This window comes from Sparus aurata, chromosome 12 (assembly GCF_900880675.1).
Source record: "Sparus aurata chromosome 12, fSpaAur1.1, whole genome shotgun sequence".
Lineage (NCBI taxonomy): Eukaryota > Metazoa > Chordata > Actinopteri > Spariformes > Sparidae > Sparus > Sparus aurata.
In genome coordinates this window covers 7,385,973-7,402,113 of record NC_044198.1, presented here as the reverse complement: position 1 = coordinate 7,402,113, position 16,141 = coordinate 7,385,973, and the positions used below count along the sequence as shown (strand labels likewise).

Here is a 16,141-nt window from a genome sequence, read left to right as displayed (position 1 = left end):
GAAAAGAAAAAAAAAAACAGAAGAAGAAAATACAATGGAGGCGTAAACAGGGAGAACGAACAAGTATTGTATTATGTGAAGGTAATTAACGTTGTTATTTTAAAGAAATATATAAAGAAAAGAAAAATCTGTATAAATAGAAATTATAGATTTCTGTTACAACTTGAAAGAGGATTCTACTTTATTACATTGTCGGGTAAAACTCTTCCGATACAAAAATACCCCATGCACTTTATGACTCCTATGATTTTTTCTTTTTGAATTTTCATTAATGTATTTATTTTAGAGGTAAGACAAGTATAAGTACAATGTTCAGTGACGTACGTGTTTTATTCGGAATGTTCTACTTTACACTGACAAATTGAAAGTGTCTTGTTTCATCATCTTTACTCTATTTGTTCATCTCCACGCCTCGCAGATCCCGGGTCCATGTCTGCTGCGGAACTATATGTCTGAGCTCGCGTTTCCAGCCGGCGCTATTTTGCAAGTGGACTCGTAGTCACTCCGCTGAGAAGGATTTTTTTCTTGTTGTGTAGGTTTACTTATATGCGGATTGTGGTTTAACCGTGTACATTATGCTCGCTTAAACACCACGATGAGAAGAGTCAACATGGCGGACTCCACGGAGCTGAAGCTGGACTTCACGCTGAAGCAGCTCTCTCTGTCCGCTCAGTCCGAACAGGAGGACGTACCCGGCAGCTCGTCCACCGTGGAGCTGCGGACCAGCAGACTGGTGTGTGTGGAGTATCCCGCTGTGGTCAACAATGTGGACAAGATGCTGGAGACTCTCGGGGGTGAACAGACGGTGTCCAAAGTAAGCAAATCATAATGTGGGCGTTTAGTATTTAACGTTACCGCCATAAAACTTAAATATCCGTCTGAAATAAAATAGCTAGGGCACATGCTATGAACTGTAAGTTAACTAAGAGTTAATATTTATGTTTATATTTTCATTACTGTAACGTACATATTATTGTTATGTGTATTATTTTCCAAATACGCTCGTAACGTTGGGGTACATAGCATGATAGTTAGTCCAAAAGCTAAGTGCTGTAAGTCAAAGCAGGCTGCCATGGGGCCCCAAAAGCCCTGAGCTAATGGTATTTTCAGTGGGGAATATGGAGATATGCTGACATGATGACATGTCATGCTGTATTCTTTGTTTACCTTTATTCTGTGAGGAGGGGTTCAATTGTTGCTGTTGATGAAATTCAAGACAAACTGAATTGTCATTATAAAACCAGGACTGAACAACGAAGTGGTAGTAGAAAACCCCTTTACTCTAATAATAAAAAACAAAAAACAAAAACAAAAAATGTAATATGTACAATATTAGTGAGATAATAATAAAAACTCAGGAACATTTATTTTTTCCATAACTGACTAAACGAGCTGTTCTCAGAGAAAAATCAGGTCCCCAGAACACTGTTTGAAGCTAGAAAGGTGGCAGGGTCCGCCACATATAAACAAGGTAAAACTGTATGAAATCGTGTTGTCAGTTTCTTCAGTCGCGAAAACAAAGAGAGTTTGATTTTTTTTAAATGCAATTAGGCATTAAAAAAAAACATTAATTGAAGATCTTTCTCTGCTGGTTTAAATTTCTTCCCCAAGACTACATGGTGTACCCTTTTAAATAATACATCTTAAAAATACTAAACAAAAAGTTTTAGGTGCGGAGCCTGAGGAGCGAAGCTGCTCTGTAGTCTGGTGGTACGGCAGCAGATGAAACCATGTCAGTTTATGATGTTTCTAAAATCTAACCTTTGGTCACACTATTATCGCCATCGCTGCTTCAGATAAACTGCTCCAATCTGACACCTGTCTGCAATTCCTGTTGCTCCCACAGACATTCACTCACCCCAACAGACGTCTTGAACTGCGTTTCCGGCCTCAGGACCCTTTCTGTCACTCTCTCTGTGGCAACCGCTTCCCCTCCAGCAACCTCCTCCTCAGAGTGCGGCGGCGGGTGCGCAAGAAGGACCCGAATGATGCAGAGATCCACATGGATATACTGGGAGTCATAGGAACAACGTACAAATACCAAGGTTAGAAAAGAGTCCTCCAACAGAATGTTCAGGATCATATTTCAGTGCTGTGTTTACATCCAACATGTCCACGCATGTCCTGATATACTGCAGCTGTTCTATTTCCTTCTAATTTTACTGCTGTACATCTGAAACCTGTTTCCTTGTACTGTGTAATATTGTGTTATATATATATATATATTTATATATTCTTTGTCCTTTTCAATTAATCAAAGCGTTATTCTCCCTTTATCAGATGGTTTCAATCACTCATAATGGAAAACAAAATGCTTGATGTGGGAAAAACTGTAGTTATTCTGATTCCATGTTCCTGATTTGCAGGGCTGGCAGACTTTCAGTGCCTGGCTGTGCATTCAGAAGGTGGAAAAGAAACGTCTTTGTACGACAAAATCATCCTCCGCAAAGTAGAGAAACAAGAGTTCTTTGAGCAGCCCATGCCGTACTTTCTCCCCCCGGCCATCTTCTCACGCCTCGACACTCCTGTTGATTATTACTATCGCCCTGACATCCATCAGAAGGCTCTGGCACGGTAAACGGCACAACTTCTGCTTGTTCCCTTTGTCAAGTGAACTTGTTTGTCCTGTGGGAACAACAGAGTTGGAAACTCTAAGTCTTCTCTTTCACTGTGATGCTAAAGCAGCTTTTCAGGATTACATACCTAATACTTCTCCTCCTCTCTGTTTACAGCCCACTGCCTATCAACAAGAAGAACTTAATTGGTTTGAATCGCGCCCGTCGGCCCCACAACGCCATTTTTGTCAGCTACTGTGATGCCAGTGTGCCCGACGAGTGTCGGGAGGCAGCCAGGATCAACTGGACACGAATCTGCCAGAAGGAGAATGACAAGCAGGCGGAAGAACAACTGAAAAAGGTTTGTGTGCTGCTGCAAGCACAATGCCCTCTGACTGCTGGGGTTACTAGTAGGGGTGCGCCAAAATATCGATTCTACGATATATCGCGATATTTCGTCTTGAGGTATGTTATCGATACACTGGTGCCAAATATCGATATTTAAAAATGTAAAAAAAATAAATAAATAATAATAATATATATATTTTTTTTTTACATTTTTTTTTTAACATTTTTATTTTATTTTTTTGGCCCACCACCCCTCTTCGGAGGACAGCTTTATCTTTATTCAAACATAGGTATACAACCAAATAAAATTTAAAAAATGGTTTAAGTAGCTCTGAAACCCACACATATAGATATTTAATGACAGTTGTAGTCAGTATGTGTGTTAAGAACAGTCACTGTGCAATATACTCTTTGTTTACTTGGCTGTCATTCATGTGAAATTGATTGACAATGTTTTGTAATTCCCGTGAAATGGATTCAGTGCAGTCAATAAATTATGAATTTCTTCAGTGACACAGATATCGTGATGTATCGTGGATGAAATTTTTTGCAATATATGGATTATCGCAGAATCGCTGTATCGTGATATTATCGTTATCGTGGGCAAAATATCGTGATAGTATCGTATCGCGAGGTACCTGGTGATACCCAGCCCTAGTTACTAGTATTTGAAGAATTTTAAGGCACTCTGATGTAAGTTAAGTTCTTTATTACAGCACGAGGGACCATAACACCAGAGTGCCAGGAATCCAGACTGGCTGGATAAAATGTTATTTCAGCGCTCATCAGATAAAAACAAAACCTTGGCTCTTTAGTTGAATTGTTTCAGAAATTGCAAACTGCAAAGGGAAAGCGCTGAAACAACTGATTAGTACATCTAAAAATCTACCAAAAATGCTAAACATTTCCTTGCTCTTTACCTTTGAGGCTATTTTGGTCATCACTCTATTCCCCTTCGTCACCAAAAATAAAAGACGGGCCTTTCATCTTATCTCAAACCAAACCTTTTTGTGTTTAGATGTTTGAGAGCCGCCCCATCTGGTCACGGAACGCCGTCAAGGCCAACATCAACATCCAGCCTGATAAACTGAAACTGCTGCTGCCCGTCTTCGCCTACTACATGGTGAGCTGGCACACACTGTGAGCGTGCCCTGCAGGGACACAGTAAATGCTGCCTAAAGCATTTTACCTGGTGTCATTCAGACATGTCCTGCAAAAGTGCGTCTCTCTGCAGAAACTGTTAGAAAACAAGTTAAAACCTATTAATTTGTGAATATATCTGAATATATATTTTGCGGTGTTAATACTGGAATGTATTTCATTGTATAAGTGTTCATGTTAGTGCGTCCACTCTCTGTACATCTGCATAGTGATTCTTATAGTAGGTTTTTGCTTGAACTCTAGTTAAGTCCTCTGTAAAACAACAAAGAAATGTGAGAGAAAGGGGAGAGCCAACATTTCTTTTCTGCCCAAATGAAAATAAAACATTGGGTTGACCTCTGTAGGTGACAGGGCCGTGGAGAAGTCTGTGGGTGAGGCTGGGCTATGACCCCCGGAAGACCCCAGAGTCCAAGAAATACCAGCTGCTGGACTTCAGGATCCGCTGTAGCACCAAGCATGGTAAGATTCCAAAACAGGAGAGAAGAACAGTCACTGTTTCTACGAAAGGTTTTTTCCTAAATTAGGCAAATTTAGTAAAATGGTAATCTGCCTATACACTACAGCATCAAACTGTAATTTTCGAGTCTTATAAAAAGCCCAGACCTGTCTGCAGAACACTGATTCTTCTGTCTTCCCGCTTGCAGGGTATTCGTTACTGGACATGCCAGTAAAAGCCAAGAGGAGTGCCCTCAACTACAATCTGTCCATCACTTTCAACAAAGCAGGTGAGGTGGTGACTTTATTTGGATGCCTGCTTTGGGGCTGAATAATTGATGGAAACATTATTGAAGTTGCACAGTGGCCAAGTGCAATAGGCAAATAACACGAGATGCAAGTTTTTAAAAACGTACCATTTTACTTCTGCAGAGGTGCCCCGACCCACAAATCATATCCTCCATAGGAAAGGGAACACGCTTGTTTTGTACGGAGCCCAGCAAAAATCAAACCATCATCTTTTTATTTAAATTTCTGTATTTTTTGGGAAAATTAGAATGCTGAAACCACTGTAAATGAATCATGATGTATCATAATATCCCTCAGAATTAATGCAATGGGACTTGATTTTCTGTGTATCATTCAGCTGTTACTCAGCCATGTACTTATTTTGACATGCAGGAAGCAGCTAAATGGAATGCATTGGGTCTATATACAACAACGTTACGCTCTACATCTTCATTGTTACACTGCTGTCTGGTCTCAGCCTCCTCTTGTATAAGCATTCCTTTAAGTTCATATTCATTAAATGCTGTGTATCTCAGGCTATGACTGGGAGATATGTCAACTTTGTTTTTACCCTGTGAGGAAGCTGCATCTCAAAAATCCATCTTGCCGTCGTCTTATGAGGATAGACTGGCTGCTACAGGCGTGGTATTGATATGACAACCAGCAAGAGGAGTGACTGTCCATTTGACAGCAACAATGGTTGCTGGTATAACTAACTAATAGTATAAATGACAATGGTTAGTTATGTCAGAACTGGAGAGTATTTGTCATTAAAGAAGGGCAAGCCAGGTAAGCCTGTGAAAGATGGTGATAGATTTGTCCGATCGCACGCCAAGTTCTTTTTTTAAAGTGCCTCCGAATCCCAATGAGTTTCCAAGAGAGACTTCCCAGTTGGTTGTGTGTAACAAACCACCTGGTGCAGCAGGTTAAGTTAGTGTTAGGCTTGCTTGGATTTGTTCCATCATAACATGAGCAGAGTCACCCCGGAAAACTAAAATGATAACGCTGCGGCCGCCCGGCTGCTGTTGCCAAAGTAAACTGACAACATGATGGAAAAAGTGCTGTTTTTTTCCAGGTCCACAGGCTGCTAGTGTGATGGAGCTTCCGGCTCAGGAAGGTCCGAGCACCAGCCGGGATTCAGCCCCGATCTCATACCAGCTGAAGGTCAGTTAACTGGTCACCTAGTTATGTGAAATCCTTATTGTAGCACAGTGCTAACATGCTAGTTTTCAAGCTCTCTCTGATTAATGGTAGAACTGATTTGATTTGGTATTTTAATATTGTGTGTGTATTTATTCAAATGATAATTGTATGTCTTGTGTTTTGATGTATTCCATTTTGCACACTTTCTGTCCCTGTTAGCCGAAAGGTTAAACTGTTGGGGTGATAATAAGGGTTCTCTTATCGGCCATTAGTCAACATCTGTATGATGCCTGCTGTGGTACCGCCTCACCTCTGTTTCGTCCTCACAGGAGTCATCTTACATTTTCAGAGAGGGCATGCTGCCTCCTCACAGACAGATGTTTTACCAGCTCTGTGACTTGCATGTGGAAAGGTAATTTAAAATTCTGTCCTTCCTTATACATTAGTTTTAAGCACTTAAATCTAAATACACTGATATCAGGGTATTTTATAAGTTCGAAAGATTTGTCATTTGTTGTGTCATGTAAATTGTCCAAATGTAGTTATGTGTAGTGTTTTAGGTCTTCGATACAAGTTCAGTCATTTTGTACCATAGCTGGCATTGAAGTATCCTTGATAATTTAAGCCATTAAGCTGATCAGTAAGTCTCTTTTTCAAATTTAAAGATTTTCAATCAGAACATTTCACTATTTGGAAAAAGAGTTCATTAAACTGTTTTCCCACATGTCATACACTTTTCCTGTTTTCTGTGGCAAACACAGAGCAGGATATGTTTTTGTTACGAGGAAACCTAAGAGCACATGACATCGTGATATGTTTGTGGATTAAAGTAACGAGTAACGTCCAAATACTTCAAAACTGTTCAAAAAAAAGTTCAGTACTTGAGTAAATGTACTTGGTTACTTTCCACTACTGTTTGGGTTCAGTACAGCTGTTTTGTGTGTCTCCAGTATCCAGAAGGTGATTGAGCAGAACGTTGGTAATGAGCAGGAGTGTGACGAGCGGGACGGCTGGTGTATTATCGGCACCAAAGACAAGCTGAGGGACATGATCTCAGCCATGATCAGGAAGGTTATCCGCGCCCAGAAGCCAAGTAAGGAAGATGTTCAGCCGAGAGAATGACCGGTGATCGATGACCATGTCCTCTTCGTGATCATACATTCACTACACTGACGTTTCACAGATAAAGCACTTTCCTCTTACTGTAGAAGCAACATGGTCTAAAATGTGACCAAGGATGATGTTAGCATGCTTAGCATCAAACATCTTATCATATTAACAAAGACAAAAGTTTTTGTTTTCCTAGCTTTTAACAACCAGAAGTCATATGAGGTTGTAACTGTGCTTCTGTGGCTAAGACTCATGATATATGCAGTTAGATACTTACATGTAAACAATTGGAGACAGAGTTTGTCTGTGGATAGAATACTGCAGACAGATAACAAAAGGAGGACAACTAACCCTGTATTGAAAAGGGCGTCTTTTGATTTGTTAACTGGTGGTCTTTCTCTTACTCAGATTTGCCAGAGGTCCGCAAGAAACGCAGACGCCGAGGCTTAACTTCCCAATCTCCAGGGAGAGATGTGGACACAGAGGAAGAGGTGCAGGAGGATGAGAACAAGGATGATGAAGAGGACGATGAGGACGATGAGTTTCAGCCATCGGAGGGAAGTGAGAATGAGATGGAGACAGAAATGCTGGATTACATTTAACACCAGACAAACATTTTGATGACATTCATCTTGACCGTTAATATTTTTCCATCAGCTGTTTCTTGTAGGAGGTGATATGTTTGGATTATTTTTTTGAGTGAAATGTAAATAAAAATCGGAACATTTCTGGTGTTTCTTTGAAATAACTGTACTATCGTTGTGGAAAAGTTTTTTGTCTCTACAGTATGACGGAAAATTGTAAGGGATACCAAGAACAAAATGGTAACAAAATAATAGAACACGTAAAGCAACATAATGTAGAAATTGGCAGTTGGTGAGACTTGTCCCCCCACCCCACACACACACATACAGTTTCTGAGTGCAACACCACTGTCATAAATACAAATCCCAGGTCTGTAACAGTTGGTCAGATGTAATGTCAGTGGTCACTACAAACAAAACTCACTAGGTCACAACAATGTAACGTGTTAAAAACGTGCATGTTGAAGTAAACATGCATGTAACACTGTGATCCTGCCCTCTCACTGAAGTTACACAGTGCCGAAACAAGTGATGGGGGACGTAGTGGCTGAGACAGAGACACCATACACCCTGTTACGAGACCACGAACTGTCAACATGATTCTAAAGCTGTCCTTTTAATTGTAAGATAAAAAGTGAAATGATGTTGCTTTAAAATCATGACATTAGTCATGTACATACTGTGTATCCTCTTTAACTGTATGAAGAGACAGAAATGAAATAGAAAAATCATGATAAATGTGAAAACAGCAGAAAAACAAACAACAGTTGCTTACAAGTGCTCAAAGCTGTTGTTAATCTGACAGCTCAGCTGCAGTATGTTCTCCTGGGTGGTTTGTGGCCCCTGGTAGGACATACTGTATGGATACGCCTCTGAATATAGTTACAAATGCATATGTGTATAAGGACTTTGAAAAGGGGGCCATGTCTGTATATGCATCTTAATAATTAACATTTTGGAGAGATGCTAATGTCCACCTCATTTTACTAAAATTGATCTCATCGTAAGTAATGATGGAAGTTTTTACAGTTAAGCTTCCCAGCATGAAACAACAATCAACTTTTGGACTGACTGCAGCAGTGTGACTTTTAGTCCACTCTTCCTGATGTGCAAACTGCATACATTTAAAGCTAAAGCTAGTTTTTTAAATTATTCTTCTTTCGGTCTCTGAACTTTATTTTATTTCACATTTTACAGGTGAAACTCGAAAAAATTTGAATATCGTGCAAAAGTTCATTTATTTCAGTAATTCAACTTTAAATGTGAAACTAATATATAGACTCATCACACGCAAAGCAAGGTTTTTCAAGACTTTATTTGTTGTAATTTTGATGCTTATGGCTTATAGCTTGTGAAAACCCCCCAAATCTCCAAAAATTTGAATATTGCATGAAATCAATAAAAAAAGGATTTTAAATACAGAAATGTCGGCCCACTAAAAGGTATAATCATTCATATGTACTCAGTACGTGGTTTGGGCCCCTTTTGCAGGAATTACTGCCTCAATGCAGTGTGGCATGGGTGCTATCAGCCTGTGGCACTGCTGAGGTGTTATGGAAGACATACATTCTTTATGGGGTTCAGGTCAGGTGAGTTTGTTGGCCAATCAAGCACAGTTATCCCATGGTCACTGAACCAGGTTTTGGTACTTTTGGCAGTGTTGGCAGGTGCCAAGTCCTGCTGGAAAAAAGTCAGCGTCTCCATAAAGCTCGTCTGCTGAAGGATGCATGAAGTGCTCTGAAGTGTCCTGGTAGACGGCTGCGTTGACTCTGGACTTCAGAAAGCACAGTGGACCAACACCAGCAGATGACATGGCTCCCCAAATCAAAAGAGACTGTGGAAACTTCACAGTGGACTTCAAGCATCGTGGATTGTGTGCCTCTCCACTCTTCCTCCAGATTCTTGGACCTTGGTTTCCAAATGAGATGCAAAATCTGCTCTCATCAGAAAAGAGGACTTCGGACCACTGAGCAACAGACCAGTTTTTTTCTTTAGCCCAGGTAAGATGCTTCTGACGTTGTTCGCTGTTCAGGAGCAGCTTGACAAGAGGAATACACATTTGAAGCCCATGTCCAGGATCCGTCTGTGTGTGGTGGCTCTTGATGCAGTAACTCCAGCTTCAGTCCACTCCTTGTGAAGCTCCCCCACACTTTTGAATGGCCTTGTCCTGACAATCCTCTCCAGGCTGCGGTCATCCCTGCTGCTTGTGTAGTGGGAGACTACTTTCCTTAACCGTCCAATTATTCCACTATCAGACCCTGTAAATCCGACCAAAGTTAAAATCCAAGATCAGAGGAGAAACAGATCTGAGTCTAAGTCCGAATCAAAGGTGAAAACTGCTCAGAGCCTAAGTCCCAAAACGACTCAGAGCCTAAGTCCTAAAACTGCTCAGAGACTAAGTCCCAAAACTGCTCAAGTCCAAATCAGAGGCGAGGCAGCAGGTCTTCAGTTCAAAAAGGTGTTTATTCCAAGAGAAGTTATAAATCCATGAGGTACCCCAGGACAACTGAGAAATCTCCCTGGATCACCCTCTTTTATACCTGGGGTCAATGTCACCAACGCCCTTCTTGGACCAACCCCCTCGTCATGATCACGCGAGACTATCATCTTCATTTTTTAATGTGTTCCTTAATGCCTACAAAGTGTCTCACCCAGGCCCCTATCTGTGGCCTTGAGTGAGCTGTGGCTGCACTCGTTGCTCCCTCACTCCAGTCTTGTTATTATAAAGGGAGCATCTGACCTTGGTCTTACATCAGGCTCATATTCACTGTTAGCACACAACTGCAAGGTGTATTTCGCCAATCAATTTATATGCATGATCATGACCCAGTTTATATTTGCCACCACACTTGTGCACCTTTTTCTTCCACACTTTTCCCTTCCTCTTAACTTTCTATTAATGTGCTTTGATACAGCACTCTGAGAACATCCAACATCTATTTGCAATTACATTTTGAGGCTTTCCCTCCTTGTGGAGGGTGTCAATGATGGTTTTCTGCATAACTGTCAGGTCAGCAGCCTTCACCATGATTGTGAATTCTACTGAGCCTGACTGAGAGACCATTTAAAGGCGCAGGAACGCTTTGCAGGTGTTTTGGATTTATTACCTGATCAGAGTGTGACACCCACAGCCTACAATATTGAACCGTTTTACAATATTCTAATTTTCGGAGATTTTGAATTTGGGGTTTTCATAAAGTGTAAGCCAAAATCATCAAAATTATAACAAATAAAGGCTTGAAATATCTCACTTTCATGTAATGAGTCTATATAATATATTAGTTTCACCTTTTAAGTTGAATTACTGAAATAAATGAACTTTTGCTTTATATTCTGACATTTTACTGAGCACTTCATCTGTGCTAAAAATCTTATACCTTAACTGGATTTTGGATACAGGCCTTTCAAGTAAATGGATTTCTGCGATGTGTATTACTAGTTCTACTGAGGTAAATAATCTGGTACTTCTCCCACCTCTGAAGAGCAGGCAAATAAGTAAGGCAAAGTAAATGACAGCCAATATAAACCTGGTTTGTTGACAGTCAAAGGACAAATGGAGTCTATGAGGTGTATATTAAAGGGGTGTTTCAACTTCTCATCACATTTTTGGCTAAATTTGGTTCACTACTGATAAAACTTATGTAAGAGTGAGAAAGGCAGGCGGACAGTCTTCACACCAATCACCTGCTGTTTCGGGGGAGGGGACTCCTTTATAAATGTCTGTTCAGAAATCAACCGGGTTCGCACAGTTTGGTCACGATGGCGAAGCTGCTGATTTTGGTAGCCGTTGCGGTGTTCCTGGAGACGGTCTCTGCGACCTCCGTAAGTGTCAATACCATCAGATTAAAAGGTGCTAGTTATCTGCTACATACAAACAATAGTGTGAAGGTTGTTAATAAAGGAAATGTTGCAACATTTGGTAACACTTAATTTTGCAGGTCTGTACATTTCACGGTGAGTAGATGGTTATTACCAAGTAACATACGTGGTCTTTTCTTGATTTTGAAGTTGTATCATTTGTTGGTGATTAGCAATTAATAAAAAAACATAAAAAAACAATTGGTGAAAATGTAAATGGTTTAAAAATATACTTCATTTTACTGACTGGCAGAAGTTGGTCAGAAACTAGTTGGAAATTAAGCTACAACAACTCACTTCAATTTAGTGACCTGCAGACATAAACTAGTTGGAAATGAAAGCGACATGAGCTGCCCAGGTTTCCTGGAAATGTATAAAATGAATAAACAACCATTTATGAACTGTTCAGAAAATAGAAGAATATTATTATTGAGTCATGGTGGAGCAATTTTTATTAAACTTTGAGGTAATTATTGTGGTAATCGGGAGGTAATATCAAAGAGATTTCAAATATGTTACTTGGTAATTACCACTTACTTACCATTGTTATATATATATGCAGTGGAACTAACGTTTCCATACATCTGTGATTATTTCAAACACGTACTGTATTGTGACTACAAACAAGGGACTACCGCATGAATTAATTTTCATGCATTTCTTTGTGCTTCGTATCTGAAGCTCGGGGTGGTGTACACCGAGGGAGGCATGGTGGAGGGCAAGAACATTCGTCTTGGCTTCCGCCGTCACATGGACATCTTCAAGGGTATTCCCTTTGCTGACATGCCTGGAAGGTTTGAGAAACCAAAGCCTCACCCTGGCTGGGACGGTGGGTAGACTTTTTGAAATTGTAATGTACTGGAAATCCCAGCAGAAATGTGTGATAATCTAACACTGTGTTTGTCTCTCAACAGGTGTTCTGAAGACCACTGAGTACAGGCCGAGATGCCTCCAGGTGAACATGATCATGTCTGACACCAGAGGCAGTGAGGACTGTCTTTACCTGAACGTCTGGGTGCCTCATGGTTCCGATGGTAAATACTCAGAGAAGCCCAAAGAGTCTCATCTGTGTGAGATCTGACCGTCAGCTAGCTCTCATTCTCTCTGTCTTCTAGTGTCCACTGGTCTGCCCGTCATGGTCTGGATCTACGGAGGAGGCTTCCTGGCTGGAGGCTCCATGGGTGCCAACTTCCTGGACAACTATCTGTACGACGGGCAGGAGATTGCAGACAGAGGAGATGTTATTGTGGTGACTTTGGGATACCGTGTTGGGACTCTGGGCTTTCTGAGCACTGGAGACTCTGGCATACCTGGTAGATACAGGGACGGAGCATAGAAGATGTTGGCATCCATGAAAATGTTCTAAATTGTTCAATTAAATTCCTGCTGTGATTGACCGAAAAGTCTGATCCTCATCAGGAAACTATGGTCTGTGGGACCAGCACACTGCCATCGCCTGGGTACACAGGAACATCCGCTCGTTTGGAGGAGACCCTGACAACATCACCATCTTTGGAGAGTCTGCAGGCGGAGCTAGTGTTAGCTTCCAGGTAAAAAACTTCTTTTGCCCAGTTTATTTTGTGAGATGATAGATAGGTGCCGTGTATTAATATAATTAAATATCTCTAATTTCTCTGTGTGCCCACAGACTCTTACTCCCCTTAACAAAGGACTGTTTAAGAGAGCCATCTCCCAGAGCGGGGTCGCTGTTTGCCCCTGGGCCATCAACCATAACCCCCGCAGGTTGGCTGAGGAGGTACATAACTGCTTCTCTGATGTTTTATCTATTCTGTGAAACTCTTAAGAATTAAGCAAAAGCTAATCAGACTTAAAATAAATTCATAAGAGCTCAGGGCAGGGAAACACTTGGATGTTATTTGAACCTTCTCCCCAGATTGCTCTGAAGGTCGGCTGCCCCACTGGTGAGACTATGGCTTCCTGTCTGAAGATGACTGATCCTGCGCTTCTTACGTTGGCCGGCTCTCTCAGTTTGAACAGCTCACCTGATGGTAAGGACCGAACTTCACACAGCCTGGTTTACATTTTCATTTGGGATATTGTGTTAGTAAGCTTTTACGCCTGGTTTAGTAACCAAAGCAAGAGTGAAACTGGCGGTGTATTACGTCTGTTAAACACCTGCAAGAAAAGGACCGAGTTGACCACATTTGTCCTCCTGGATAAGCAATCCTGGCTACTGTACCTTAGACCCCTGTGGTGACTTTTAATAAAACTGAGATATTTTATTAGAACTAGCGACTTTAAGAAATAGATTGGTCCTTTCATACCTTTCATATACACAAAAATGCAAAGAGTACTTTTTATCATGAGTGTCTGATTGTATCGGCCCCCCTCAGACCCTATTTTGAACAACCTGGCCCTGTCTCCTGTGATCGACGGCGACTTCGTCCCGGATGAGCCTCACAACTTGTTCCACAATGTGGCTGACATCGACTACATGGCTGGGGTCAACGATATGGACGGCCACCTCTTCACTGGTTTCGACATTCCTTCGATCAACTCCCCTTTCCTTGACACCAGTATGTGAGTAAAGCCATTAGACCAAAGTGTGAAACATTGAAACTTGATGGTACAGACCCAGTTATTCTGAGAACTGTGGTGGTATTTAAGAAGTTTATCAGACTTTTCAATCCTTATTCTGATCGCAGTGAGGATATGAAGAGGCTTCTGGCTTCATACACTAAAGAGAAGGGCAAGAATGGTTTGGACAGTGCCTACTCCACATACACCTCACCCTGGGGAACAAATCCCAGTCAGGAGACCATCAAGAAAACCGTTGTGGCAATTGGAACAGACTACATCTTCCTGGTTCCCACTCAGACTGCCCTCTACCTTCATGCTTCCAATGCCGGGTGAGAATAAAATCTTGCTTGGGTGTCACTGTTAGTTTTTCTATAAGCCATTTCATTTCATCAGAGTACATCTGTTCTCTTTCCTTGTCTTGTAAATAGGACTGGCCGTACCTACTCCTACCTTTTCTCTGAGCCCAACCGTATGGGCGGCATTGCCAAGCCCTACCCCAGCTGGATGGGAGCCGACCACGCTGATGACCTGCAGTATGTGTTTGGAAAGCCTTTCAGCTCACCACTTGGGTACTGGCCTCGCCACCGTGACGTCTCTGGCTACATGATCGCCTACTGGACGAACTTTGCCAAAACTGGGTATAATTCTGCAGGCATGAGACACATGAGCATCACAGAGGTCAAACTAACTGCTGCGTCAATTCAGCTTCTCCGTTCTCTGTTTATGTCCACAGAGACCCCAACAAAGGGCTGAGTGTGCCCGCTACCTGGCCCCAATTCACCAGCAGTGGACACCAGTTCCTTGAGATCAATTCTGACATGAACAAGAACTATGTGCAACAGAAGATGAGGCTGCGTTACGTGCATTTCTGGGCCAGCATCCTGCCCAGCCTTCCTACAGTCATCTCAGAATAAAGAGCTTGTGCAATCACCTGTGCTCCTGCAATGTGGTATGATTAACTCACAGTACATCATCAGTACTGGTTCATCAAAAAATATATTGATGAGGGCTACAAATTAAATTTTATTGGCTTCATTTTATTATGTGTTTTGCGTCATTTGATTTACAATAGTGCTGAATAACTTCAGTTTGCAGGTATGACACCTGAGTTTTGGGTTTATATTATTGTCTTGAACAATGATGCAAAAAAAGTGAAACTGCTAATGAACAATTTTGACAACTGGCAATGAAAAAGTTATGTAGTCAGACTGCTCAGCCATTTTCTTACCAGGCCTAGCCTACCAGTTACCATTATTTCAAGTCCATAATTTTCTTGTACCTATCCACCTTATTCCTGACTTTGTGAGTTTACCCATGGTTCATAGCGGTATTTGGTTATGCTCTTCTGGTTGAACTGGCTGACATCTGTGTTTCCCTAAACGTAGCTGTCATGCTCGCTCTAAAAACCGTCTTTTAACACAAAGAAAGCAACAGAATGGATAAAAATCGGAGGTGGATACACAGTACAGATGTTTTAATAAGTCGTGAGGACAGTTCTCACAGTGCCTCACCCGTCAGTTCTCACGGAGTGGGCAGATGACATGAAGCATTAGCCCGACATTAGCTACATCGTCGATGTAGCTAATGTCGGGAGCCGCGCTAGTCTCTGTTCCTCCTTCCTCAGCATGGCGTGTAGGGCGCAGGGCACGGACATGTTTGTCTAAGTTGTTGATGTTCTACACAAGACATTTCTGAAAAAAACTTACATTTTCATGATTTGTTGTGGCAACCAACAACGGCAAATGTTGTACCTGATCTTATTTTAAAAACAATTTAGCACTTATGACCTAACGCTAGTTGTTTAGGGCTAGTTTAGTGGTAGCGGTCAGTCATGCAGTTGCAAGGCAACCAGAAACAGAAAACCGCCGGCGGAAGTAGTTATCTGTCATGGCAGCCCCCATAGGCTTCCGAGGTAACAGGTGGATAGCTCATCAAACACAAAGAAGCGAGTTAGCCCAGTTTCAAACAGTGCTTTCAGAAGGTTAAATTGTTACGACATGAACACAGAGAAGAAGCTGTGGTTAATTAACACAGGACAAACGATTAACACTAAAGACTGTGCCTGTACGGGAAGGATAGCTTAGGTGACAGCTATGGCCAACATTAGCAAGCTAGCTA

The 16,141-nt window shown here is 41.5% G+C and overlaps 2 protein-coding genes across 2 annotated transcripts; both read left to right on the top strand.

The window, feature by feature from the left end:
• Nucleotides 1-430: 430 nt before the first annotated feature.
• gtf3c5 (general transcription factor IIIC, polypeptide 5) lies at nucleotides 431-7,793 on the top strand. The gene is made up of 11 exons (XM_030434779.1): nucleotides 431-814; nucleotides 1,847-2,045; nucleotides 2,367-2,574; nucleotides 2,733-2,916; nucleotides 3,922-4,026; nucleotides 4,409-4,523; nucleotides 4,709-4,789; nucleotides 5,863-5,951; nucleotides 6,260-6,342; nucleotides 6,881-7,023; nucleotides 7,449-7,793. Exons 1-11 carry the CDS (start codon nucleotides 596-598, stop codon nucleotides 7,640-7,642), a joined length of 1,620 nt encoding a protein of 539 aa, XP_030290639.1. The 5' UTR covers nucleotides 431-595; the 3' UTR covers nucleotides 7,643-7,793.
• A 3,569-nt stretch (nucleotides 7,794-11,362) lies between these two features.
• On the top strand, nucleotides 11,363-15,063 carry LOC115593375 (bile salt-activated lipase). The gene is made up of 11 exons (XM_030436895.1): nucleotides 11,363-11,446; nucleotides 12,164-12,311; nucleotides 12,397-12,516; nucleotides 12,598-12,795; nucleotides 12,902-13,032; nucleotides 13,131-13,238; nucleotides 13,377-13,491; nucleotides 13,837-14,023; nucleotides 14,149-14,352; nucleotides 14,452-14,661; nucleotides 14,757-15,063. Exons 1-11 carry the CDS (start codon nucleotides 11,384-11,386, stop codon nucleotides 14,935-14,937), a joined length of 1,665 nt encoding a protein of 554 aa, XP_030292755.1. The 5' UTR covers nucleotides 11,363-11,383; the 3' UTR covers nucleotides 14,938-15,063.
• The last annotated feature ends 1,078 nt before the right edge of the window (nucleotides 15,064-16,141 follow it).